Raw genomic sequence first — 24,418 nt, forward strand, 5'->3', positions numbered from 1 at the left:
GTACCAGTACAAGTTGGGGGCAGACCTGTTGGAGACCAGCGTAGGGGAAAGGGACCTGGGGGTCCTAGTGGACAGCAGGATGACCATGAGCCAGCAATGTGCCCTTGTGGCCAAGAAGGCCAATGGCATCCTGGGGTGTATTAGAAGGGGTGTGGTTAGCAGGTCAAGAGAGGTTCTCCTCCCCCTCTACTCTGCCCTGGTGAGGCCGCATCTGGAGTATTGTGTCCAGTTCTGGGCCCCTCAGTTCAAGAAGGACAGGGAACTGCTAGAGAGAGTCCAGCGCAGAGCCACGAAGATGATTAAGGGAGTGGAACATCTCCCTTATGAGGAGAGGCTGAGGGAGCTGGGTCTCTTTAGCTTGGAGAAGAGGAGACTGAGGGGTGACCTCATCAATGTTTATAAATATGTAAAGGGCAAGTGTCATGAGGATGGAGCCAGGCTCTTCTCAGTGACATCCCTTGACAGGACAAGGGGCAATGGGTGCAAGCTGGAGCACAGGAGGTTCCACTTAAATTTGAGGAAAAACTTCTTTACGGTGAGGGTGACCGAACACTGGAACAAGCTGCCCAAAGAGGTTGTGGAGTCTCCTTCTCTGGAGACATTCAAAACCCGCCTGGACGCGTTCCTGTGTGATATGGTCTAGGCAATCCTGCTCCGGCAGGGGGATTGGACTAGATGATTTTTCGAGGTCCCTTCCAATCCCTAACATTCTGTGATTCTGTGATTCTTATCTTCAAAGCGTGAAACTAAATTTTAGCCCAATCAGCTACCAAAGTCCTTACCAACTAAAGCCAATTCTCTAATCACAGGGGTTTTTATTGATACCATTCTGAAATATTTGACATTTGACAGGGACTGTAGGGTTTCCTGGTCTTGGCTGGGGAGTGATCTGTAGGAAATGAAAAAGTTTTTGTGGCTGAGCATGTGTCCACTTCAAAGAGGACTTGAGAAGAAATACTTCCTCCTGGAACGAGTGTAGAGATGGATTGTGTTTACTCTTTATTGCCACCTTGTAAATAAAATTCTGCCTTTCTTCTAAGATGTCTGGAAGAAAACAAATACACCAAATTAGAAATACATTTTCCTCTCCATTGCTCCATTAACTGGTCAGACTGATTACAGAGATACTCTCAAAATGGGTACTCATAGCCATTTCCCAATACTCACAGAATTTAGGTTTTGCAACCTGAATTCACTTGCCTGTGGTTTCAGCAAAAGGTTATTTTCTGTCTTTTTTTTAATTATTATTTTAGCTCTTCCTTCTAGAGATCAGGTCTGAAACAACTGAACACTGCTAATACACTGAGAATCAACTAACAAAAGTGACTCTACATCAGCTACTTTGGTACAAGAGAATGCTGCCAGAAGGAAACCGGCTTGATAAAGCTGTGAAGACTCATTCTGGAAAGGAAAATGAAAGGTTTAATAGCTGTACGGTTATTAGTGATGAAGAAGAAAATACTTCAAAGGGCTGAATCTCCTCCCTAAAAAGTGGCGCTATATTGCTGTTCCCTTGCCATAAGTATTTTCACTGCTAATCGTAGTGAAATGTGTCCCTCTGTTTTAATTAGGTTTTGTTTGCCATCTCTCCATTTTTCACAAATTCATATGCAAGCAGCAGTTCCTAAAGATAGGAAAAAGTGTTCTGGCAAGGTGTTCCATTAGCCAAATAATCTAGAGTATACTGTACTATGACATTACCCGAAAATCGTATGTAGCTTACAGTAAGGTTTCACCACTCCAAACTACCTAGCAGCACCACTGTATGAGTACAATATTGAGAATGATTCTCATCTTATCTATATCAAAGGCGTGACCTGTCTTTTGATTTCTGTACCATGTTTTCATACAGGCAGTGTGTGTGCATGTGCCTCCCCGGGGGCACGCCTGGCCCGTCACTGCCCCCGCCGCGCTCGGCAGAGCCGCATCCTGGCGCCTCCTGCCCCGGACCCGTCGTCGCAGCCTGGCGCCTGAGGGGGAGAAAGCGCCATCACCCGCCGTCCGACACACGGGATGACCCACGCGCACGGGCAGCCCCGGAACTCACCTTACAGACCCGCGTGCCGGCAGCCCCGCACGTGTCCAAGCGCCCCTCTAACGCACCCAACACCCTCCCGAGGCCGCGCATGCGCGGACCCGCCCACGCTCCCCGCGAGGCGGGCGCAGCGGGTCGTTACAGTCCCGTCGCCGTCTTACCGCGCCTGCGCGGGTCTCGCCGCCGTGAGGGAAGCTGCGGTCGTGGGGCTGCTGCTGTCACCGGGGCAGCAAGTCCCTGCCCTCGGGCTCCCGGCCCGCCGGCAGTTCGCTCCGCAGCAGCCGTACCGGGCTGAAGCCGCTGCTGGGGGCTCCGCTCCCCTGTCCCTGCCCGGGGCCTGACACAGCCCGTCGGCTGTCTCCCGCCGCCGCTCCCCTGAGGCGGGACCGTGCCCGCTTCCCTGCTGCGGGATGAAGAGGATCTTCGGGTTCGGGAGGAAGAAGAAGGGGCAGCCGCCGTCCGGCAGCGCCTCCCTGCCCTCCCCCGCCGGTGCCTACGAGCTCCGGCAGAAGGACCTGGGCAAGCTGCACCGCGCGGCCGCCAACGGCGACCTGGCCCAGGTGCGGCAGGGACTGAAGAAATACAGCATCGACGGGCGGGACAAGGCGGAGCGGTAAGAGGGCATCAGCGCCGGGCGGGCGCTGAGGCGGGGTGGGGGCAGCCCCAGGTGCGGCTGTAGTCCACGGCAGCACAGCGGCGCAGGGGGCGAACGGCCGCGTCGCTGCGAGGAGCGGGAGGGCCGGCTCCGCGGCCGAGCTGTGGGAATCAGGCTCGTGCCGCCAGAAACCCCTGGACTCGGCCTAGCACCCAGCTGTCGCCTTACCCTTTTTGCCCCGGCCTCCTCAGTGCCCTCGTTCCCGGAGCCGTATTTCCTTGCCATGGGGCGCAGGAGTGGAAGGGAGCTGGCAGCAGCCTGGCGAAGGTGGGTTGCAGAAGGAGCCTCACGGCTATTCTCCAGCCACGCTTCGAAGTCAGAGCGCAATCACATGGATCTCAGGGCATCTCCGAGGGCTCAGCGTGCAGGTTTAGTAGTTGAGCCGAGAAGGCTGCACTGCCTTAACTGGGAGTAACTTAAGGAGGGGTAAGCACTGCAGTTAGGAAGGAGTTGCAGCGCAGAATAAACGTGTTCTTTGTTGATGCTGCATGCACAGTTGCCTGATGTGCCTTTTGTGACTGTGATGTGGCAGCCAAAGCAACAGTCTGATTTTAGGTGGCAGTTACTTGGTTGTTTACTCTGAGGCTTTGGTACAGCTACTCAGTACCTTGGGTTGGAAGATCAGGGCAGTGACTTGCAGGAGAAGCTGCTGCTTCTGGCAGGTGTTACTGTGTGGGTTTTTGAGTCAAGCATAGCAAGTACTTGGCAATTATATCTTAAGGAGAAGCCCTGGGCTGCAGCGTAGCTCCTAGTGATCCATCATAAGCATAAGGAAAGCAGCTGAAGTTTTTGGGTCTTGTATGCATCAACCCTTTAATGCCTTTTTTTGAAAAGACTCGGAGTCAAAACCTTCATGATATTGTGAAGAGATGCTGGTTTTATCAGAGTAGCTCAGCTTCCTAGGCTGTCTATCCTGAAGACTGGTCTTTTGTCAGCCAACTGCCTTATTGCCCTGAAAACATCTAGATGTGTAGGAGAAGCAAGGAAGAGCATGGTAAGCATGCAGTTTAGTAATGTGGGTTGTGTGCCTGAGTGTTGCCAGTTAGTGTTTGTTTATGCAGCTGGAGATGGGGGATGCAGTTTAAGGTGGATTGAACGTGTTTTGTGCATACTCCAGCAGCCTGAGTCAAGGTGCCCAATGGCATTTATGGAAATAGCTGCTGAATGTTTCTCTTTTTTTTTTCTTACTACCTTCTCTTTCACTGTGGCTGATTCAGTCAGTCATCAGGTCTTAGCAGACCCTGGTACGAAATTTGGCTTAGTTTTTGCATTTTAAGTTCATCTTGTCTAGAAAGCTTTGTTTTCTCTGGAAAGGCTTCCTTCTGTGTGTCATGCTATTACCAGTGTTATAACTGGGCAAATAAAGTAACACACTGTATAAAAAGAGAGACAAGGCAGTGTACGTATGATAGAGCACTGAAAAGCTGCTGAAAAGCTTACCTGAGAGGGATTCAGTGGACAGTCTCCCTGCTTGCTGCAGCCCTGGTCCACTATACCAGCCCTGAGGGTTGCAGGCTCACATATGCCCTCTTAGTGCTCGTGCATGTGGTATATGTCATGAGTGACCAACAGATGCAGTTGTGTTTCAGAGCTTCTTTGTGTGCTCTAGGGACTGGAAGAGTTGACATCATTGGAAATGATGCAGTCTACAACTACCTGAAGGGAGGTTCTAGTGAAGTGGGAGTCGGCCTCTTCTCCCAGGCAACTAGCGATAGGACAAGAGGACACAGCCTCAAGCTTCGCCAGGGGAGGTTCAGGTTGGACATTAGGAAGAATTTCTTTTCAGAAAGGGTTATTAGACATTGGAATGGGCTGCCCAGGGAGGTGGTGGAGTCACCATCTCTGGATGTGTTTAAGAAAAGACTGGACATGGCACTTAGTGCCATGGTCTAGTTGACGGGGTGTTGTCAGGGCAACGGTTGGACTCAGTGATCTCAGAGGTCTCTTCTAACCTGATTGATTCTGTGATTCTGTGAAATAGAAGTGAAGAATAGGAAATGGGGGAAGTAATGTCTAAGATTTGTGCATTGTTCATGTGAATATCTCGGTTCCGCTCCTAAGGATTTCCAAAAGCAAAATCCTGCACCAGAGATGTGGCAAGTATCACACCTACAGGCTTCTTCCATAAAGTGGGTCCTGTAGCACATCGGACCTCCCAAAAAATGTGCTTGCAACAGCATCAGTTAGGAGCAGGCAGCTTTTCAGAGGTGGTCTAGCAAAGCCTTCAGCCTTGCTGAAAGAGATGGGCAAAATTCAACACAGAGTTGGAAGCGCTGTAGGCACAATGCCAGCTAGTCATGAATCCTGGGTCAAAGCTAATCGCTAAGATTTACCCTGTCAGCTGCCTGTCAGAGTGAACTGTAGAGCTTTTCATTGCTTAGCTTGTAGCTGCTGGGTTGTCAGCTCAAGTGCCATTGGAAGTGCATGCTGCCAACCTGCTGTTTCCCTGTGTTCTCCCAGTAGGGTTGTTTTACAGCTGCTCAGGCATCAGCAGTTCTCTTGTACACCATGGGTGATCAGTGTAGGATTGCAGCAGCAGGAGGAACAGAGTCTGCGCAGGGTCCCCAGGGCTGGAGGTCTCTTGCAGGGGCAGGCATCTGTGAACACACTGATGTTCTCTGCCAGCCTGTTCCCTGAAGCGAATCTTCTGTGGAACTCAGCAGGCCTTACTCCAAGCAAAGCCATCTCCTTTCCTGTTGGCAGACTGAGAGGCTTGGCTGGGGAGGGCAACGAGTCCACGGGTTTTCTGAAGGCTTTTCTGTTTGCAAAGCTGATAGTGACTTCTTCAGGTTTGTCATGTTTCCTGGTGCTTGGTAGTAGCAGCTTTTAGGTGATCCTGGAGTCCTTCATAACCAGTTCTTCATAACCAGACTGACTGATAATCTCAGTCAGTCATTTCTTCAGAGATGAAGGATCCTGCATACTTACATGGGAATTTCTCAAAAAGTGGTGGTGGTTGCTGCTGAGGGACTCTTCTGTTGATGCTTCAGTCTGTTCCCTGTCTATAGCAACACATTACAAGTTCTTTGAAGTTTTGTGTGTTTTTCTTGTCCTCATCTTTGTTGCTGTGGAGGAGGCTCATCAGCTGCCCTGTGACAAGAGGTACCTGCATTAGAAATTGCTGTGTTTTAGCATCACGTGCCACTGCATTTGTGTACCTGTTGCTTTCTGTTCCCACCTAGACAGTGAGTCGTTGTGCTCCTGTCTCTCAGCAAGGTACCAAAACAATTGCAAGGTTAGTTGAGCTTTCCTAAAAACAGAGAAGGACCTACCCACAGCGATGCAGTTTAAAACCGGTGCTGGTGTTCAAAACCGGTGCTGGTGTTCCCCTCAATTCTTGAGGAACTGCAGGATTTTTATTGCATCACCTTCAAGGGAGGAAGGTCCTGGCTTGTCTCCTGCTGTTGGGACAGGTGTCCTGCAGAGCAGCAGGCACTTTGCCTTCTGCACAAAGTGGAGCTTGTGCTGCTTTGTGCCTGTGATTTAGGGGGAAGCACATGCAAGGACTTTCTGGGTGATTGTGTCTTTGTGTACAAGTAGGCTGGTTAACTGATATCAGACATAAGATGTTCTGTGGTTTAACGGAGCCCTTTTATTTCTGGCAAGGCTTTAACTTGAAGAAGGAGGTTTCATTTTCGTATGCTGGTTCATGTATTGTGGAAACAGTATTCCCTCCTTGGAGAGGACTTCCTCTGTAGTAGGCTTTTTATGACTATGATAGTTATACATGTCAGGAAGGTCAAATATTACTTTCCTGTAGTCTGGATTACAGTGTTCTGTTGTCTGGTTTGCTACATGTTATCAGAGGCGCTTTGGTGCAAGTGTGTTCTTGGTTTTGCTGCAGTAGTAAGCAAGCTAGAGAAAAGGCAGAAATTCTCAAAGTACAAGGAAGCACTAATATACTTGCTATAAAACCCATCTCCTACATCTCTGATACACTTCTGGCACATGAATGATCATAGAAGAACTTAGAGGTTTACTTGCTGTAGTCCTCAGATTCCCAAGCTTTGGTCTCTGTTGCTGTGCCATGTGTATAGTCCTGCTGGAGGCAGTGACCAGTGCCTGGGCACAGGAATCTGTTTGTGCAGATTCAGTTCTACAGTGATGGAAATGTCATCTTACTAAGCAGATGCTGTGGGGGGTTTTTGCTAGCCAGCCTCAGGCATTTGGTATGCAACTACTGTTAGTAGTAATGGAATGAGAAATCTTTTCTTAAGCTTGCTTTTTGTAAAGTGAAACTTGGGGTTATATGCATTTATCACAGCCTGAAATGATTTCTTTAGTTGTCTGTCTGTGCTAATTTAATATATTTAATTTTTAGGACACCTCTGCATCTCGCTTGTGCGAATGGCCACGCGGATGTCGTTACATATCTAGTAGAAAACAAGTGTAAGCTAAATCTTTTTGACAATGATAACAGATCGCCACTGATGAAGGTATGTGGAATATGTCATGTTCTTGTAAGTGGGGTTTATTGATAATGCACTAAATGATGTATCTTGCAGGATCCTTTACATAGACCTGTGTAGAAACACACATATTGTGATTGGCGTGGAATAGACATGTGCTAGCTGATCTGTGAAGGTGCTCTTATTTCCCAGCATTAGGAAGCTGGAGGAATTGTAACAGAGTGAAATGTAAATGCTGGAAGTTTTTACTGTTTCGTGTGTTGTTCCCAGGCAGTACAGTGCCAGCAAGAAAAATGTGTGGCTATTCTGCTAGAGCATGGTGCTGACCCGAATCTGGCAGATGCTGATGGCAACACTGCCCTTCACCTTGCTGTCATATCTCCTAATACATCTGTAGCGGAGCTGTTGCTTGAGCATAATGCCAATATTGATGCCCAGAATAAGGTAAATTTTTATATTTGTTAAGGAAGTTTTATCAAAAAGTTGCATTAATATTTCACTTGAAGGGGTTTTTGACTGTGATTTTTAACTTAATTTATTTATTTGTCCTTTCAGGAGGGATATACTCCGCTTATTCTTGCTATCTCCGAACATCATGAAGAGATAGTAGAGTTTCTCCTTAAAAAAGGAGCTGACGTGCATGCTCGAGATCAGTGTGAAAGGTGAGGGGTTTGTCAGAACTCTACATGAGTCTCTCTAGTATTCTTTAGGTTGGATTGATGAGAGGCATGGGAATGAGCTCTGAAAAAAAAAGGGAGCCACACAGAAGGAGCTATTTCTGTGTGACTTGTGAAAGCAGGTCTGCACTTGGCTGCTGTCATACCTCAGTGAATGCTTTCTGCATTGAGGATTGCAAGAAGGCATTGCCTGTGATGGCCCTTTGGGCAGGCAATGTGTCATTAGCTCAGCACCATCACCTCAATTTGAAAAAACATCTCCTGCATAGCAGCGTAGTTTGTATGTACGTGTTGTCTATGTGGAAGCTTTGTCTGAAGATTGAACATTTAACTATTTTGACTCCCTCTCCCATTTTATTGTTGCTCTTAATGAAAACTGCTTTTTCTTTTGTTCATTTTAAAGTAATGGGGAAAATACTTTTTTTGAGAGCAAATAAGAATAAAAATAATTACAGTGTCTGTAAAATTATCTATTTCATATCATATTTTGGATGTTTCAGAACCCCACTTATGACTGCTGCTTCTGGTGGGGAGCTTAATTTGATAAAAGTTCTTCTTCGGTATGGTGCTGATGTTTCCCATAAAGACACTAATGGATGGACAGCTGAGGATTATGCTGTTGTTCATGGATATTCTAGGTAAATTTTTAACTATGGTTAGAATAAGTTGTCAGTTATCTGTGTGGCTTTTGAGCATTTTTAGTAAAAGCACCAAGGTTTAATGGTGTATTGAGACGTGTCTTGAAGTTGTGCTCAGTGACATCTTCTGCTATGTGTCGTTCCTGTGCCTAGTGTTAATTTGGAAGTTGAGTAAAATTTCCCCACAGAAATCTCTGTTGGATTTCAAGTTTTGTTGCTAAGCTCACATCTACCGAAAAAGTGTCTGTAACCTACAGTTATCCAGATGGGGAACTTGGCAAACTGAAATGCATGTAAACCCTCTCCGCAGACTAGCACCATTGTCCTTACTGACTTCCACTACAATGACCAGGAACTACCAGCCTTTTGTTTCAGAGGAGATCTAACTGATACCCCTTTTCTTGTAATCTTAAGCAGTTTTATTCCTCTTATGCATAGCTTTGTACCTGTGGGTGTTCCTTCTCTAAGGTGGTTGTGTGTGTTTGAAAGCTAGGCTGAGAAAAAGGTACAAAGCAGGAGTTAATATCTTCATAGGTATGAATATGCATCTATAGAATGAACATGAACGTAGTGAATATTGGTGTGTGGTAGTCATACAATAAGTTCTATGTGTATTACCCTTAGCAAATACATACGAGTATATGAATTCATATGGCTATGAATATGTGTAGGATGGATAATAGGTGGCTGTTAACCATTCTGTTAAATGGTATATGCAAGTATGTTGTTATTTTTACCAAATATATTTCCTTTCTTTCTCTGAATAGTCTTAGTAAACAACTGGCAGAATATGCAGACTGCGAAAACACAGGAGAAGCCTCTGCAGGAGGTGCACAAGGCATCGCGGTACTTAGAACTCCTCACCGGGCAGGAGCTGCTGTCTTTACGTTGGGTGCACCTGCTGTGGATAGAGGAGGTAGGATCCTTAACCATGGAGGAGCTCATGAGGAAAATCACTATGGCCTTTTCTCTAGGTGGTTTGTATTGTTAACGCTTGTTGTGTTGACTTTAGTGGAGGCATCAGATGGAGTAGTATGAGAAGTTTTGTGAACGTGCTTACTTGTTGCTAGTTGGAGGTGCTTCTTGTCAGGCTGTGAAGGCGGTTGTGATTTGTGTGCTACATGTCCACTTGTAGGGTTGTTGCTTTCTGCCTGTCAGATTGCCCATCTATGTAGGTTTTCCTATAGAGAGAGAGAAGGGGGACAGGGAAGGAACTAGGCGAGAGTGGTTTTGTTTTTCAGGTGTGTGCTTTTACCTATAGATGGCCATTCAGATTGTGAAAATCCAATCACAAAAGGAGTAGGCTCATCCAGAGTAGTTATTCATCTTTCTGTAGATGGGAAGCAACAGATGAGTTAGCAGGAAAATACATATCTTGTTGATTTCCACTGAGTTTGCATGTCTTTTGGTTTAATATTAATAGTTTCACCTGCACTAAGCTCCTTTTAGTGAGTCATCTTATTTCTCAGCATCAATTACAATTGTTTCTGTGTAGGTGCTGTAGAGACATATTTAGGAAAAATTGTCTTGGAAAAGTAACTGTTAGCAACAACAATGCAGTGTCTGTGTATACTGTATCTTCTTGGACATAGTTTGATTTGCAATAAAAATAATGCTTTTCTTCCACTTTCAGTAATTTTTATGAAATAAACTTTAAAAAATCCGTATTACCTTTCATCCAGAAAAACAATTAAATTGCCTTGTGATCAAAAAAATTAACTCCTCCAGTGAGTTTTTGAAATCCAGTCTATGCTTTTGAGCTCACATAGCCCTAGAGGAATCTTAGAAAAGTAATATTTTAATATAAATGAAGTTGGTTGTCTTGTACTTTACATCTCAGACCCTACAGTGGGAGGTTTTATTCTTTCTGTTTTTTTAAGGGTGTTATATCAGAACTATGTGACAAATGTGCAGCAGACAGTATTCAAACACAGTTCATTACTCCTTTTTTTAAATATGTCAAGAAATATGAGCAAAGTATGGGATATTTTTCCTCATTGACTTTTCCCAGATATGCGAATTTAATAGAGCCAAACTTTGTTCTTTTGACTTGGGAACAGTTGCTTTGATCTAGTTGGAGATTTGTAAAGTTTCTTGATAGACTGAAGGAAGATTTTTTTTTTTTTTTTATTTTGGAAAGGGCTTGGTATAGGTAGATATAGTTTAATCAGCAAAACGTTGCTTTCACCCAAACAGCACATTCTGTTACTGCCTCCTGTGCATGTAGATGATTGCTATGGCACCACATTGTAATGGCTGACAGGCCTGGGTTATTTTGAAATATGTGGCTTGAAGAATAATACTGTTGTGTGATTCCAAAATTGACATACCCTCAGGGAAATATGGGTTCTTGAACCAAATAATTTGCCCCTTTCCTTGAAAATTAGAATACTACTAATGTAAGTCCCCAGTATTATGGGAAATCTTTATTTCTTATCTTCATTTGAAGAGGCATAGTAAGTGTGAAGAGAATGTTATGTGGGTTAAGGACTTCGGAGGAGAAAGAGTATGCTGTGTTCTCAGTCTGTTTCTAGTAGGGCTTATTTTTCTTCTGGGTAGTATGAATGTTTTTCTCCTGGTGCTCAGTCTCTTAAAAGATGACCCCAGCACGTTGAGCAAGAGAGATTAGTAGCAACATTTATTTGCATTAATTCTGCAATCTGTGGCTTGCACCCACAAAGCACAGGTCCTGCATCATGAGAGTCCCTTTGATATGCTGCAGTAACAGGCTTTGAAGCCTCTGTTAGAGGAGAAGCTGAGATGATCTTGAGAGACCAGAGAAACACCCACTTTGGAATTCTTTTCTTTTGCTCTTCTGTGCTATTTTTCTGGGGTCTTCAGTGTTGTCCTTATGCCTTTTGCTGCTTTTGCGTTCTTGAACATTTGTCAAAATATTCTTCTCTAATGAGCAAATCAGCATGTTTAAGAAGTTGGCTCATGCTTATTTGAGTGTTTTACTTTTTGTCAGAACATGATCCTTTTTATTAATCACAGGTTTGCAAAAACCTCCAAATGAATGGCTTCTAGCCCTAGCATATTGAATGGTAGACTTTTTAGCTTTTAAGTTGGAATTTCTTTGGCAAAAAATAAGTTATGCAATTTTTCTAAAGACAAGGATTCAGATTTCTAGTATGTCTGGAGTGGCAGCTTTTTTTTAGCTACTGCACTACATATTAGTGTATTGTTGCTTTAGTGTTTCCTTGAGTTCCTACAGAAACTGCTGGTTTTTCATCATAGAGCTCTTGGAAAAGAAATGAGTGCTTCAGTGTGATTTACATCTCCTGAGGACAGGAAAGGTTGTCCTGTATCACCTTTTAAGAAAACCAAGAAATGGAGAAGGGATGGGAAACCATCTTGAGGTCCTTTCTTAACTCTTTAAGTATATGTTTTTGATAGGAGTCCTTTTACCACATCCGTTCCATGTATTTGTGGTAAAATCAATACAAGAAGGACTCCATTCTGCTCCGAGACAAATGTTATGGACTTGTGAAGAAATTTGGTGTCGGGTAGCTGCAATAACAGAACCATACCATTAGTTCACATAAAGTACAAAATTTTTCTAAGTAGGATGAGTAGAGCAGATAGATAGTGATTTATGTTCTAAAACTTCTGTTCCACAACACACAGACATGCATGTGCACACAAATGCACATGCATGACTCACACACCAGTGAATGCACCTGTTTTGGTCCAGTTGTGGCCTGCCCTGTAGCCCTGGGGGAACAGGGTATTAGTTCTGACTGCTTGTAGTTTCTGTGTTCTGTCTGGTGGCATAGCTTCTGTATGTGAACACTTCAGCATGGCCAAATCAATATAAGAGGACTCTCTTACCTTCAAAGTGAGGTAGTTGGGGCCTATGTTTGCATCAGGCACCAACTGACACAGCTTTTAAGGTGAGATGGTTTAAGGCAACAAGTTTCTGGGTTGCTTTTTTAGTGAGGGATAACAAACATGCTAAAACTGTAACTTGAGATGAGGGATTGTAAATAACATAATGGCTCAAAGTTGCATGGTGGTGTGAGTACTGAGAGCCAAGATTTCCTTCAAAATTTCTGGATAGTGTATCTCCAAAGCTTAATTGTTGGCACCTAAGGATTTTTGGGATGCTTAGAGGGAGGGATTTTAAGTGTGCTATACGTATAAAGCACTCTGCAAATATGAACAAATTGCATTTACAGTCTGTGGTAGACGAGGACTAGTCAAGTTGAGGGAAATATAAAGTTGTCAGTAGAGTAGATTTCTGATAATGTGTTTCAGTATTTCAAAATATTGGAATATGGGTATTTTACACAGAGCAAGTAAATTAAGTTACATTGTTTGACACTGTCCCTTGAGAGTAGAGTTCTGTAGATTGTGATTGGTTTTGTTTCTAGCACTTACAACTGTACAGTAGGCTGGTAGTCACAGTATATTCTCCCATTGATATAGCTTTGTTGATGTACTGCTTATGTTTTCCAAATTTCTGGGAATTCATATTTATTCTGATGTCATTGTTTCGTCTGTCCTTTCCATGCCTTTTCCTAAATGGATATAGGAATGCAACAGTCTCCTAACCAGACATCAAGAACAGGAAAATCAAGGAAAGGTATTCTATACAGTAGCATTTCAAATATGAAACATGTTGTATGATATACAAATATTAACACATCTATGATGTTTATTATCCTGGAGGTCCGTATTTTGATGGTTTTGGTTTTATAAATTAGATTTGAGAATAGGCTTTGAGTGCTTTTTATTTGTTTGCATGTTTTGCATGGGTCCTTTATTATTGAATTGAGTGTTTGCTTTGTTTCATTAGTGATAGTAAATATTTTTTTTTTTAAATATGCTCTTCTGTTACTCCAAAATGGAAATGGACTGCAATTAAAGTGGAAACAAGCAATCCCCAGAGGCTGCTTTTGTAGGTCCCATTTGTGTGGTAGGGCATCGAGGTCTATCTGAAAGCCAGCTCATGAACTTTCTCTTGTCATCTAAAGGGCAATGTGACCTGGTTTTGGTCATTGCTTAAAGTTACTATACATCGAAAGCAGAAGTTCAGATAACTTACTTAGCTGGCTTGATTAATTAAAACTGTACTAATTGAAAATATAACTGATGTCACCTGTCAAGAGTTTATAACTGGCTGCTCCACATTATCTACCCAGTTCTAAGAGACAGATTTTTATTTGGCTTGGGAGGTTAACAGGTAGATTAGACTGCTGGTACTGAGTGAGTTAACAGAAAACTGCAGTACGTAAAACTAATTAATATTTTAAAATATTATGTGTTTGTAATAGGAAACATTAAAAATCAGAGACTGTGTTGGTATTTTAGATTATCCTCGCACTGGAAGATTCGACCTCTAGGTTTTACCTACATGAGATGTCTACACTTAACATGTACTCTATTTCATTGTCTGAAAGCCCTGTTCAGGTCAGGAGATGTACTCATCAAAGTTCCCACATAAACCCTGTCTTTAGGATGGACAAAATTTCCATGCTCATTTGTGGTTTACTGGTAGTAGAGGAGATGATTCCAGGCATGATATGCCTTTGTTTTCTTTTACCTTTAATAATTTTGTCCAAGACCTAGGTTTGGTTGTCATCATAATCTCTTGTTTATAAACAACTTCATTTTGTTATGATAATTAACAAGAATTAGTTATCGAGAACTTGAGTAACACTGAAATAAATAGGTACTATGTGGAGGTTATATTTGTTTGTTTTTTCCCTTCTGTCTTGGGCATTGAAGAGCTCTTTTATTTCATCTTAGTTGTTGATAATTGAGAGGTTTTAACACTTCAGGATGCATTCCTAGAGTTCAGATTTCTTTAGTATATCAGTGATGTGCTAGAGTGCACTGTCATTGAGTTTGCGAAAGGCCCCAAATTGCAGGGATCAGTAGCTATGCTTCAGGGCAGCGCTGCCATTCAGAGGGACCTTGATAAGCTGGGTAAATGGACTGTCAGGCATGTCTTACAAAATTCAGCAAGGTCGGATGCCAAGTCCTGCACATAGCAAGTGGTTGTTCCTTTCTACAACACATGCTGGGACTGCTTTGTTGAGAAGGCCCAGAGCGTCTTGTTAGACAGTGAGCTGAGAATGCGCAATCAGGGTGCCCTGACAGCTGAGAAGGTCAACAGTGTCTTGGGCTCTATTAAGAGCAGCATAGCCAAGAGATTGAGGAAAGTTATTGTCCATCCCTATTTGGCACTCACTGGGTTGTGTCCAGCTCCCTGGGTATAATTTTGAGCACTCAGTGCAAGAGAGATTGGTCTTTCAACAGTGAGCAAGTTCAGTGGAGGGCCACCAAACTCATCAGGGGCAGGAGTACTTCTCCTTTGAGAAGCTGAGGAAACTGGGCTTGTTCAGCCTAGAGAAGAAGCAACTTTGAAGGGAACCTAGAAGCAGCTTCCAGTACATAAGGAGAAGACAAAGGCAGGTGCTTCCCAGTGGTGCATGACAGGAGGCGGAGATACAAGAGACATAAATGGAAACAAGAGTTTTTCTAATTTAATGTGAGAAGCATCACCATGATAAGGACAGTAAAACAGAGAGGTTGTACCGTCTCCCTCCTTGGAGGTGTTCAAGACCAGACTGGATAAAGCCCTAAGCAAGCTTATCTGACCTCATAGCTGAGCCTGCTTTGAGGAGGTAGTTGACTAAGAGGCTTCCTGAGGTCCATTCTGAATTATCCTATGATCCTACATACAAGTTGCCTTCATAACACTGATGAAAGCTTGGAGTGTAGTATAGAATGCCCTGGTTATGCCCATTTTGTCTGTTGAATACCCTTTTTGGTACAGTGTAGAGAATTGCTGGTGGTTCTTCTGCCTGAGGACAAGCTTTAGATTTTGATTATGCTTTTTGATTTTCTTTGCCATTTCAGAATAATCTGTAACTGGGTAGAGCAGCAGATAGTATAGTATATAGCATAATGTTATACATAATGTTACATAAAATAGTAAAATGTCTGCAAGTGATGTGTACTCGTGTGTGTAATTTGACTACTTCGAAGGTTCATTTACTTACTGTCTCACTAAACCACCACCATTTTGTTAACTGTTTACTAATATAGCATATTCATGCTATGTTATTTTTTTTAGTTTAGTGATGTTTCTTAAACTTCTAGGTATAAGAGTCTAAAGAAGATATAACTGGTATTTTTTTGCTTTCTTTTTTCAATTCAGTATGGCTTGAAAAAGCAGTGGTTTTGGAAATGCATTCATTCATGCTGTTTTGTGTTGAATTTACTACGTAAAGTTTTGTTCTGTTATGATGTGTAGAGTTGTCCATATTAAATGTTTATGTGTACTGGTTCATTTTTAGCATGCCAAATCTAATTTCAACATGTCAATTAATGTTTGAACAGCAATAGATGACTTTTCCCAAGGAGACTCAATAAGGTGAGACTTCAAAAATACCTAACACTTACCTGAGGAATGATTTGAGAGACACAGTACTCATTTTGCTTTGCTTTTTAAGAAGCTCTGAGAAAGAGGGGAGTGATGACAGTTGGCATACTTCTGAGGAAGAAGAACTCGATTTTACCCCCAAGGTACAGTGCATTTACAGGAAAAATGTCCTGTGAAAATAAGTGATTTGAAGGCAAGTTTTCTCTGGGATTGAAAGAAATTGCAGTTCCAGTCAATATTGTTTTCTCCTTCGAAGCAGTCTCTGGCCTACCAGCCTTTCTTCTGCTGTGAGTTTTTCCTAAAAGACCTATAGCTGTGGCAGAGCATGCAGTAGATTTGTGGTTTGGGGCAAAAGAGCAATAGGTGACGAGATAAACAACCACATTGTTTTGTTTGTTCTTGTTTGTTTGAGTCAAATTTGCAGACCCTAAAAGTTTATAAGTTACTATTACAACCTATTCTGTTCTTCTCCAAGCATTGTTATTGTTTCCTGTAAATTTGATGATAGAATCCTAACTGGTAAAGAAAAAAGGCATTTGTTTATCAAGATCTACTGAAATCCTTCATCACCTAGTTCTCCTTTCCTCCTTGTCAGGTTCTTCAAGAGCACTCAATGGATGAGTTACTCAAATGGGTCGTCTTTTTTCTTCTATGAGTTGGCATTCTGTGCTTGCATGTAATCTCACACTGCATGTTTTCCTTCTTTTTTGAATGCTTGGGTAGTATTCTTTTTGTCAGCTACAAGCTCTCGCACCTGCTGTTTTTACTAATGTTCTGAAGAATTGTCAACTTCTGAAGGGATGTCTGGAGCATCTGTTCTGTTGCACTGGGATTCTGCAGTGATGAGGAACCTGAGTGTGGTAGTTCAACCCACTCTGTAATGCTGGAGATGCAAGCATGTTTAGTTTTAACATGATTTCATTTTCTTGCACTGATTTAAATAGAAATGGTGCATTTTTCTGGCATAATTTTGAAATTTAGGGATATTTTGGTAAGTGACTCGCAGGGACTAATTTGTGCATTGTCTAGGGATCTTAACAGTTACTTGTGTTGTGCTCAGTTGCAAGTAGCATCCTGAAACTGCAATCATAAATATAGCTGAATTTTACTTAAGTATTACAAATATTAAAAACAGATTTTTAGAACTGTTATGCATGTAAACATAGTTTTGGAAACAATTTGCAGAAGGGTGCCTGCGCAATGTTTTGGGATTGAAATACTCACTGAATTGTATATGTGAGGAGTGTTTATGTAGTTAGAAGTATAGGATGGAGCCAGGACCTGAGCACTATCAAAAGGACAGCCTGATTATATTTACTGTTCAAGATATGATGTGAACAAAGTATTTGTTGTTGTTACTGTTAAAAAAAAAAAAAATTTTTTTTTGCTTAAATAAATCTTTATTTACAGAAGCTGCAGAAGCCAAACTTGACACTGTTAATGAATGCTTCCCAGCAGTTCAGGAGAAACAGTAAGCTATCGGGAAAAGATTGCATGATATACTGATATATTAAAGTAGACTTGCTAAGTAGTTGGGTGGTTTTTTGGTATATTAAATGAGAAAAGTAGCATTTTGAAAACACAGCACTTAGTCATTTCAGAAAAAAATAAATCATATCATTAAAATGAAGATATTAATCCTCTCCTAAGCCTTTGACCTTGGTCAGGTCTTCCATCCTGCCCATCCCTTACCTGGCTCCTTTTCCAGACATTCCCAGATGACTCCTCTCCTGTGCATTAATCTCGTAACATGCCTATTGATATTTACATAACTCCTTTTGTTCACATGCATTTTTCCGTTTCTTGTGCTTTAAGATGGTGGTGATGGTTCTAGAATTGAAAGTCCTAAGTCAGCAAAGAAAAGCCTCAAACAAAGAACCCTGTCAGATGCAAACCTGAACAAAGGAGAATGTGGAGAATTGTTGAATCAAGATGTCTCACACGCAAGCAACCTGGAGGAAGAAGAAGAAGAGGAGGAGGAGGAAGAAGATGATGATGATGAAAATGACAGTGGAGATGATGCTGAAGATTGTGAGGAGGAAGAGGAAGAAGAAGAAGAGGAGGAGGAGGAGGATGAAGATCTTACTCAAGATGAAAAAGAGGAGGAAGATCTAGAAGATGAAGAAACTCGGTCTAATGACATACTGGAGGAGGAGCAGGGGAAGAAAACAGAACCCAAAGGGGAAACTAATCAGAAATTGGAGTATTTTAGTAACACGAAGTATGAAGGGGAAGCTCGGTGTGGAACTGGAGATGTCTGTGATGACGGTGATAAAATAAGTAAAGAACTTGATGAAAAGGTGGAGGAATCTGTTGATACTCCTGTGTCTTTTATAGCTGGGTGTTATGAAAGGTTGCAAGAAAACATAACTGCCATGTCTCCAAGGATAATGAATAATGAAGTATCTTGCAAGTCAGTAGCAAAACAAGCTGTCTTTCAAAATCTAAATAACTTGCAAGACACACAAGAAAGCTGGAACAGGAAAAGCATGATTCAGAAGTTTCACAGAAATACTGACTCCTGTTTTGCAGACTCTGAAATGACAGACTGGAAAAAAGAGATACCTCAGCCTCTCACAGATAGTTGTGGTCTTAAGGAGAAAAAGTCAAGCTTCAGTGATGACTCTGAAAGTGGTAGTAATTCTTGGTCAGCAGCAAAAAACCCAAGGCTTGAAAGTCAAAGACCAAACTCTCTCGTTCGTGAACGTGTGGATGATGAAGATACTGACAAAGAGCAAAATGAAGTAGTAAATGATAAAGTCTGTGAAGCACTGAAACGAGAAAGTGAAAACTTGCACTTAAATAGGCATGAAGAAAATTTAAGAGCAGCATTTCACTCAAGCACCAAAGTAAGTACATAGGGATGACTCGATCACAGGGGTGTTTTCTAAGGGTAATGTGGGTAAGAAACAAATGGTAAACTGGAATTCTGTTAATTCTTATTCTTCACATATATCCATCTTTTGATCATCCTTTACTGATATTAGAAAATGTCTTACTCCTACCCAAAACAGTTTCTTAGGTGTAAGAATAATATCAGGCAGTATTTTCAATAATTTTTGTCTATTGGTTACAGTGGTTTTGCAGGAAAAAGAATAGGCAGTAGACTTTTTCTGGAATCAATTAAATTTTTCTCAAGTTGTATGTACAGATTTTCTGTGAAGATTTACTGCCATTTAGTGAAATTCATGGTGTGATGGCTGAAAGTGAGGAAACAAAAAGAAGTTTGAATAAGATTGAGAGCAAGAAGCTAGTGATTTTCCTTGGAGCAAAGTAGGGGAAAAGAAGGAATGTGTTCCAGAATGATGTAACTTAAATGAAGCTAGAGTTAGGCTGACATGAGGAAGTGCTTCACAGGGGCTTTGCAGAACCAGGGGTGAGACTTACAACATTAGGCATTGCTGTCTACTCATATAGATTGCCATGGAAAAACTGAAGGCTTTGTAAAACAAAGCTCAACAAAGTTTCCTTTTTGTCTTATGCAAGAAAAGTATTTTTCAAGTTGTTGATGGATGGCGAAGAAGATGCTTGTTTCTGCTCTTTCCAGCTGTTTTGGTTGATCTCTTTTAGGAAGAGTCACCTGAACGGGAAGAGGAGGAGGAGGAGCAGGAGAAGGAAGACACTGCTGAAGAGCTACAAACTGCAGTTGTTGAGGGAGTGAAAAATTCTACTTGTAGTGATAGCCATCAAGTCCACAGTGCTTCAAAAGACAACATTGGTGAGAGAAATGAGTTAGTAAATACTGATCCCAGTTCTTCCTCTATAAATGTTAATGCGCAGTAAATGAACTAAAATGGTGATTGACTTCTGAGATAGCAAATTTTTCCCTTGCCTGTGAATCCTAGTGGGCATTGGCAGAGAAGGAAAGCAGCTTTTGTTCCTTTTCATTAATTCTTGAAGAACTGAAATTGTGGCATTGGATTCCAAACGGTGCTGTGTGAAACAAGTGCCATTCTTGCTTTTGTTGCTGTGTTCTCCTTGAAACGATCTGAACAAAATGTGCAGATGAAAAAGAGGAGGACTAGAGTGTCTTGAGTGACACAGTAGTATTCGCCTTTCTATCCCGTTGGATTGAAAAGCTGTGATTGCTCTTGGCTGAAGCCTAGGAAAGATTTGAGTCAAGCTTAGAGAAAGCTATTCTGTTCCAGTGCCTCACCTTAATCAGTTTTAAAATGTAGAAGGTCTCTACAGTGCCATGTTTGCATGTGCTTGAAAGCATTATAAGCTTGGTCAGAGTTGAGCACTTTGGTACTCACCTCAAGTCTCAGAGCAAGAGGAGAAGGCACCGCTTCCATTGTCTGTCTTCAGAGAGTAGCTTGGTGTGGTAGATATTACCAGAGCATGTGTAGCTGCTGATCAAATGCTACACAGGGGGCCTGGCAGAACCTGCTATAGTTAAGTGTTGTGCCTATACATGCTCTTCTGTCTCTATGCATTTTACCGTAAGCGTGCGTTTGGCATAGTGGCAGTAGTCAGAGCCCAGGCTGGAACCAACGATTGCCCTCTTCTGGGGTGGGCACCCTCACTGATCTCCAGCTACTTCCCCCTTCTTTGTGTGCATGTCTCCTCACAAGTGAATCCTGAATCAGTTTTACCTAATGGAGTAGCTTAAAACAGAGAAATGAAGATAGTCTAATCTGGCCAGGAACACACTGAGACTGAGCCTTGTGTTGGTCTGGTAGAGAAGAGATTTGGATGTTAACCCCCTGAGATAGAAACAACTTCTGTGTGTTTGGGGTGAGTGTTTGAGCTGTGAGCCTCTATTCTATTTTTAAATGGCAAAAGCTTCTGGGAAGGTGCAGGGTAACAACTCTCTGTCAAGGAAGATCTTTCCTGGTAGCACTACAAAAGGAGCATTGTTTCTTGGTGGTTTTACTGATGTTAGTGTGACAATATTTTGGATAGTGTTTTCTATGGTATCTCCTGCACAGTGGAAAGTGGTAATAAATGCCAAATTCTGGAGCTGTAGGCTAGAGAGCAGGTGACCTAAACTCTGTATACCACAGGACTGCAGCATGCTGGAGTCTCTTCCTGAATGTTCCCCAAACATAGGCTGGGTGTTGCTTGTCGCTTTGTCAGCTATTGTGTATAGCCATCCTCTGCTGGAAAGGAGGCAAGAGGAGGTGGCGATGTAAAGGAAGTACCATGATGTGGCTGGGTGTGAAGAAACCCTTGAATAACACTCACATCTTAGTTTGTCCTCAGCAATAGAACCACTACACATCTTTTGGATGCAGGGCTTGACTGATGGGGAAAAGCAGAGTGAAATATAAATACTCAGTGTTTCACTTCTTACCTTGTTTGTAGGTGCCCTGCCAGCAGTGGGAGCAGAGGAAGAGGAAGATGCTGAATCTCCCTGGGATTCTGAGGTACTTTATGTGAAGGACACAGGGGATCCCACCAGGGGGTGCAGGGGGGAGGGCAGGAGTAAGATCCAGAAGCATTTGAGAGCTTGCTTTTGGCTTGGGCCCTACTGTTGATGAGGCTTATTTCCTCTTTTCCTACTCCTGCCATATGTTTGTAACTGGGGACTCTTGAAATACTTCTGCTCTAGGCCAACTGTTCAGTTAGTATTGGGATGAAGCTAAGTCAAGCCTGGGTCTCATAACAACTGGCCTTTTTGTTTGATTTCTAGTATCGTATTGAAGCAGTGAAGTTAACTGATGCTTAAAGTACTCTGAGGTTTTCACGGGGCAGGATTGTTGCTTTTTCACCGCACAGCTCTATTCTGCTGACCTAGTCAGTGGTTGCCCTTAAGGTCTACATCCTAGACAGTTAGGTGCTTCTGAATAGATCCTCTCTACGTTTTGTAGGTGTACTTTGGCCCTTTTTGGAAGTCATGTTCAACAGAGATACCACACATGCTGTCTGTGTTTGCCCTTTTAGTTCTTTCTGCCTGTGGTGATGTGCTAGAAGAAAACGAGCAGGGTCTGTAGCTAACCCCTTCTGGGTTTTCTTGCGAGGAAAAACAAGCTCTTCCCCACGCCCTTCTTAAAAATACAAGACTAAAATATAATATTTTTTTTTTTTTTTAGGTAGCCTTAGTTTCTGTAAGCTTTGTCTTGCTAGTCTTTGTTCAATCCAAATCACCCTTGCGATTGGGAGTAGCGATGTGTTCACTCACCACTGCAGGATACATGCCTAGGGAGCATAAGTACAAACTGAATGTCAGGTACAAATTCAGTACAAAAGTTGGATCACCACAGACCTGCAGTTATTGCTTCACAACCCACATCTTGAGTTACCATATTAATTCTCTTTTGTGGTTGTCCAGTTTGTCAAGGTTTATCAACATGACAGAATAGTTTAGATGAGTTGTGAAGTTTTTGCCCTAAGATCTGAAAATACACACAATGCTGTGATTTTTCCAGTATACTAGTCTTGACATGTCCTTTCCAAGGGTCTTATCAAAGGTTTTTGTATCTCTAATATACTTGATACCATGCTATGCAAGTTGGCTTAGCAGGAACTTTTTGCATAGAAATGAGGTGAAAATGCATTTGTACCAATTCTCATGCATGTGTTTTAGATTATACAGACGGATTCTGAAAGTCCAAGAAAAGTATTATCTGGTGTGTTGCTTCCAGCTGCAGGCAGACATGGAGCATGCTCACAGATTGATTCAGGGGAACGCGACAATGGTAACTTCCTGGTGGACTAAATGTTTGTCTGTAAGCATTTATAGGCTAAAGTGAACTTTTATGAGTGCCTGTCTTAGGAATGCTGTTATGGTGTGGGTGTGTGCCATAGCAATGAAGTGCTTAGTATTTGTTAATTAACACCAGTTATCACAGCGCTTGCTGGCCAGTTTGTAAAGGAAGTTGTCTTGTTTGCATTTTGTGTGTTACATGTTTGTATTTTTGGATTCAGGTTCTTGTTGCGTAGTGTTGAAAGCATATGTGGTTTAGGGTCTGAACATTTAAACATTCTTGGATGATAATGCAGCAGAAGAAAGCTATGATCTGGCTAAACATTTTTTTTTCCTCCATCTTAATTTTTGATAGCTTTCTGTTGTGTTTTGCCTAGGAGATAAAATGTAACTAAGTTCAGGTTTTGTTGCTAAGGGTTTCTGCCTGTAGTTTGTGACTCTATCTCTGCGAGCATCTTGAGCATAGGATGGCAGGGTTGTTTTGCTATTGTGGTAGAACTCTTTTCTGGAGGATTTCTCCTTTAACAAATGGTTTGTCAATCTTGCTTGTAGTATATGTACAATAGAATAACTGAAGAAGCTAATCCAGTTTTAGTTTAGTAAGCTGGAAGCAAAACTTTACAAGCTTCTGGGAGCTTGTCAATCTACTTGTTGAGTAGTTGTCATGGAAGTCTGCTTTGTATGATTCTACTAAGATAAGTTTAAAAATCAGTGTGAAATGGGGGTAAAAGGTGATTGTGGTAATCTTTCTAAAAGGTATTTCCATACTGCTAGACCACCAAGTTTACTGAAATCAAATGCTGGTTATTTTTTAATGATTTTTTTTAAATATAAAAATTTTGCTGTGGAGCTGTTCTTAGTAGCATTTCATATACTTCTTTCATGAGAGGACTTAAACTGTAAGATGACTAAAGCAGAGGACTTAAGAAATCTAGGTGGGCCAGTAGATTGTGTGGGATTGGAAAGGATTTAATGTTGGACAAAAAATTTTTAAAAAAGTGTTTGGAACCATGCTATAAATGCAGGTTACAGCTGAACAATATTTGTTTCTTTTGTTTCCTTGCAAGCTGAACCAGAACAATCTGATGAGAAGTATCTTGATTTTTACCTTACTGAATGGCACATCTGTGAGGTTTCTGTGTCTGCACCCATGCTTTCTCTGTCCCATCAATGGAAAGAAAAATACTCCTCAACATTAAACACTTGTAGGATATTCACAGTCATAGTGCTTTTGGACTGTTTTATGATCATTTATTACAGCAGACCATCTTTGGCTTTTGAAATAATCCTTTTAGAAAGCAGGATTCAGCTCCTCAAAAGGACTAAATATTTTGATCTTGTTCTATTTACAAGCATGACCTTATTGCTTCACATGAATGGTCCTAGTTCTGTGATTATTATTTTTTGAATCCAAGGTGCACGATGGGAAGTATGCATTGTCCATTTCTTGTATACTAATACAAATGCTGTATGATGAGGTAAAATGAATGTTAGGTATCGTACTCTCAATGAAATAATGCTTGCAACTAATACTTAGTTGTAGAAACTACTGATGTTGAGTGGAGTAAAAGATACCTTCAATTAAATAACACTTTCCAAAACGTTTTTCACCTCCAGACTTTTCAGAGAAACCCAACAATTCCCAGGTAAGTATTTCTTCATGTCAGACTGACTACTTATTCTGCTTATTAAATAGTATGTAGTTACTTTGAATTTGTCTTTTTATCATTGGATTGTATCTTTCATAGCTGAAGACTCCTGAATCTGTTTTGGAAATGAATGAAACCTCTCTTAAAAAAGGACAGCAGAAATCAGGTAATATTCACTTCAGGTGGTTCTGGGTTTAGCTTCATAATCTTATGGATAGGAGTATTTAATAAAGCATCTGATTTATTTGTTTTGCAGATCTGTTGGAGGAATTTGGTTTAGGAGATGCAGAGGATATTGAAGGTATTCATAACA

General features: G+C 41.9%; 1 protein-coding gene across 3 annotated transcripts in view; it reads left to right on the forward strand.

Moving 5' to 3' along the window:
* Positions 1-2,336: 2,336 nt before the first annotated feature.
* ANKRD7 (ankyrin repeat domain 7) overlaps positions 2,337-24,418 on the forward strand; it is a 61,158-nt gene continuing 39,076 nt past the window's right edge. For all 3 annotated transcript variants that reach the window (XM_068401411.1, XM_068401409.1, XM_068401410.1), the window contains exons 1-17: positions 2,337-2,648; positions 7,012-7,126; positions 7,370-7,543; positions 7,655-7,761; positions 8,277-8,414; positions 9,182-9,330; positions 12,949-12,999; positions 15,765-15,798; positions 15,878-15,950; positions 17,218-17,278; positions 17,623-18,656; positions 19,378-19,525; positions 21,115-21,176; positions 22,337-22,448; positions 24,074-24,102; positions 24,205-24,271; positions 24,362-24,406. In XM_068401411.1, coding sequence (XP_068257512.1) covers positions 2,446-2,648; positions 7,012-7,126; positions 7,370-7,543; positions 7,655-7,761; positions 8,277-8,414; positions 9,182-9,330; positions 12,949-12,999; positions 15,765-15,798; positions 15,878-15,950; positions 17,218-17,278; positions 17,623-18,656; positions 19,378-19,525; positions 21,115-21,176; positions 22,337-22,448; positions 24,074-24,102; positions 24,205-24,271; positions 24,362-24,406 — 2,602 coding nt within the window. In that variant the 5' untranslated portion in view covers positions 2,337-2,445. The remainder of the gene's footprint in view (positions 2,649-7,011; positions 7,127-7,369; positions 7,544-7,654; positions 7,762-8,276; positions 8,415-9,181; positions 9,331-12,948; positions 13,000-15,764; positions 15,799-15,877; positions 15,951-17,217; positions 17,279-17,622; positions 18,657-19,377; positions 19,526-21,114; positions 21,177-22,336; positions 22,449-24,073; positions 24,103-24,204; positions 24,272-24,361; positions 24,407-24,418) is intronic.

The sequence above is a fragment of the Nyctibius grandis genome, chromosome 5 (assembly GCF_013368605.1).
Source record: "Nyctibius grandis isolate bNycGra1 chromosome 5, bNycGra1.pri, whole genome shotgun sequence".
NCBI classification, from domain to species: Eukaryota; Metazoa; Chordata; class Aves; order Nyctibiiformes; family Nyctibiidae; genus Nyctibius; species Nyctibius grandis.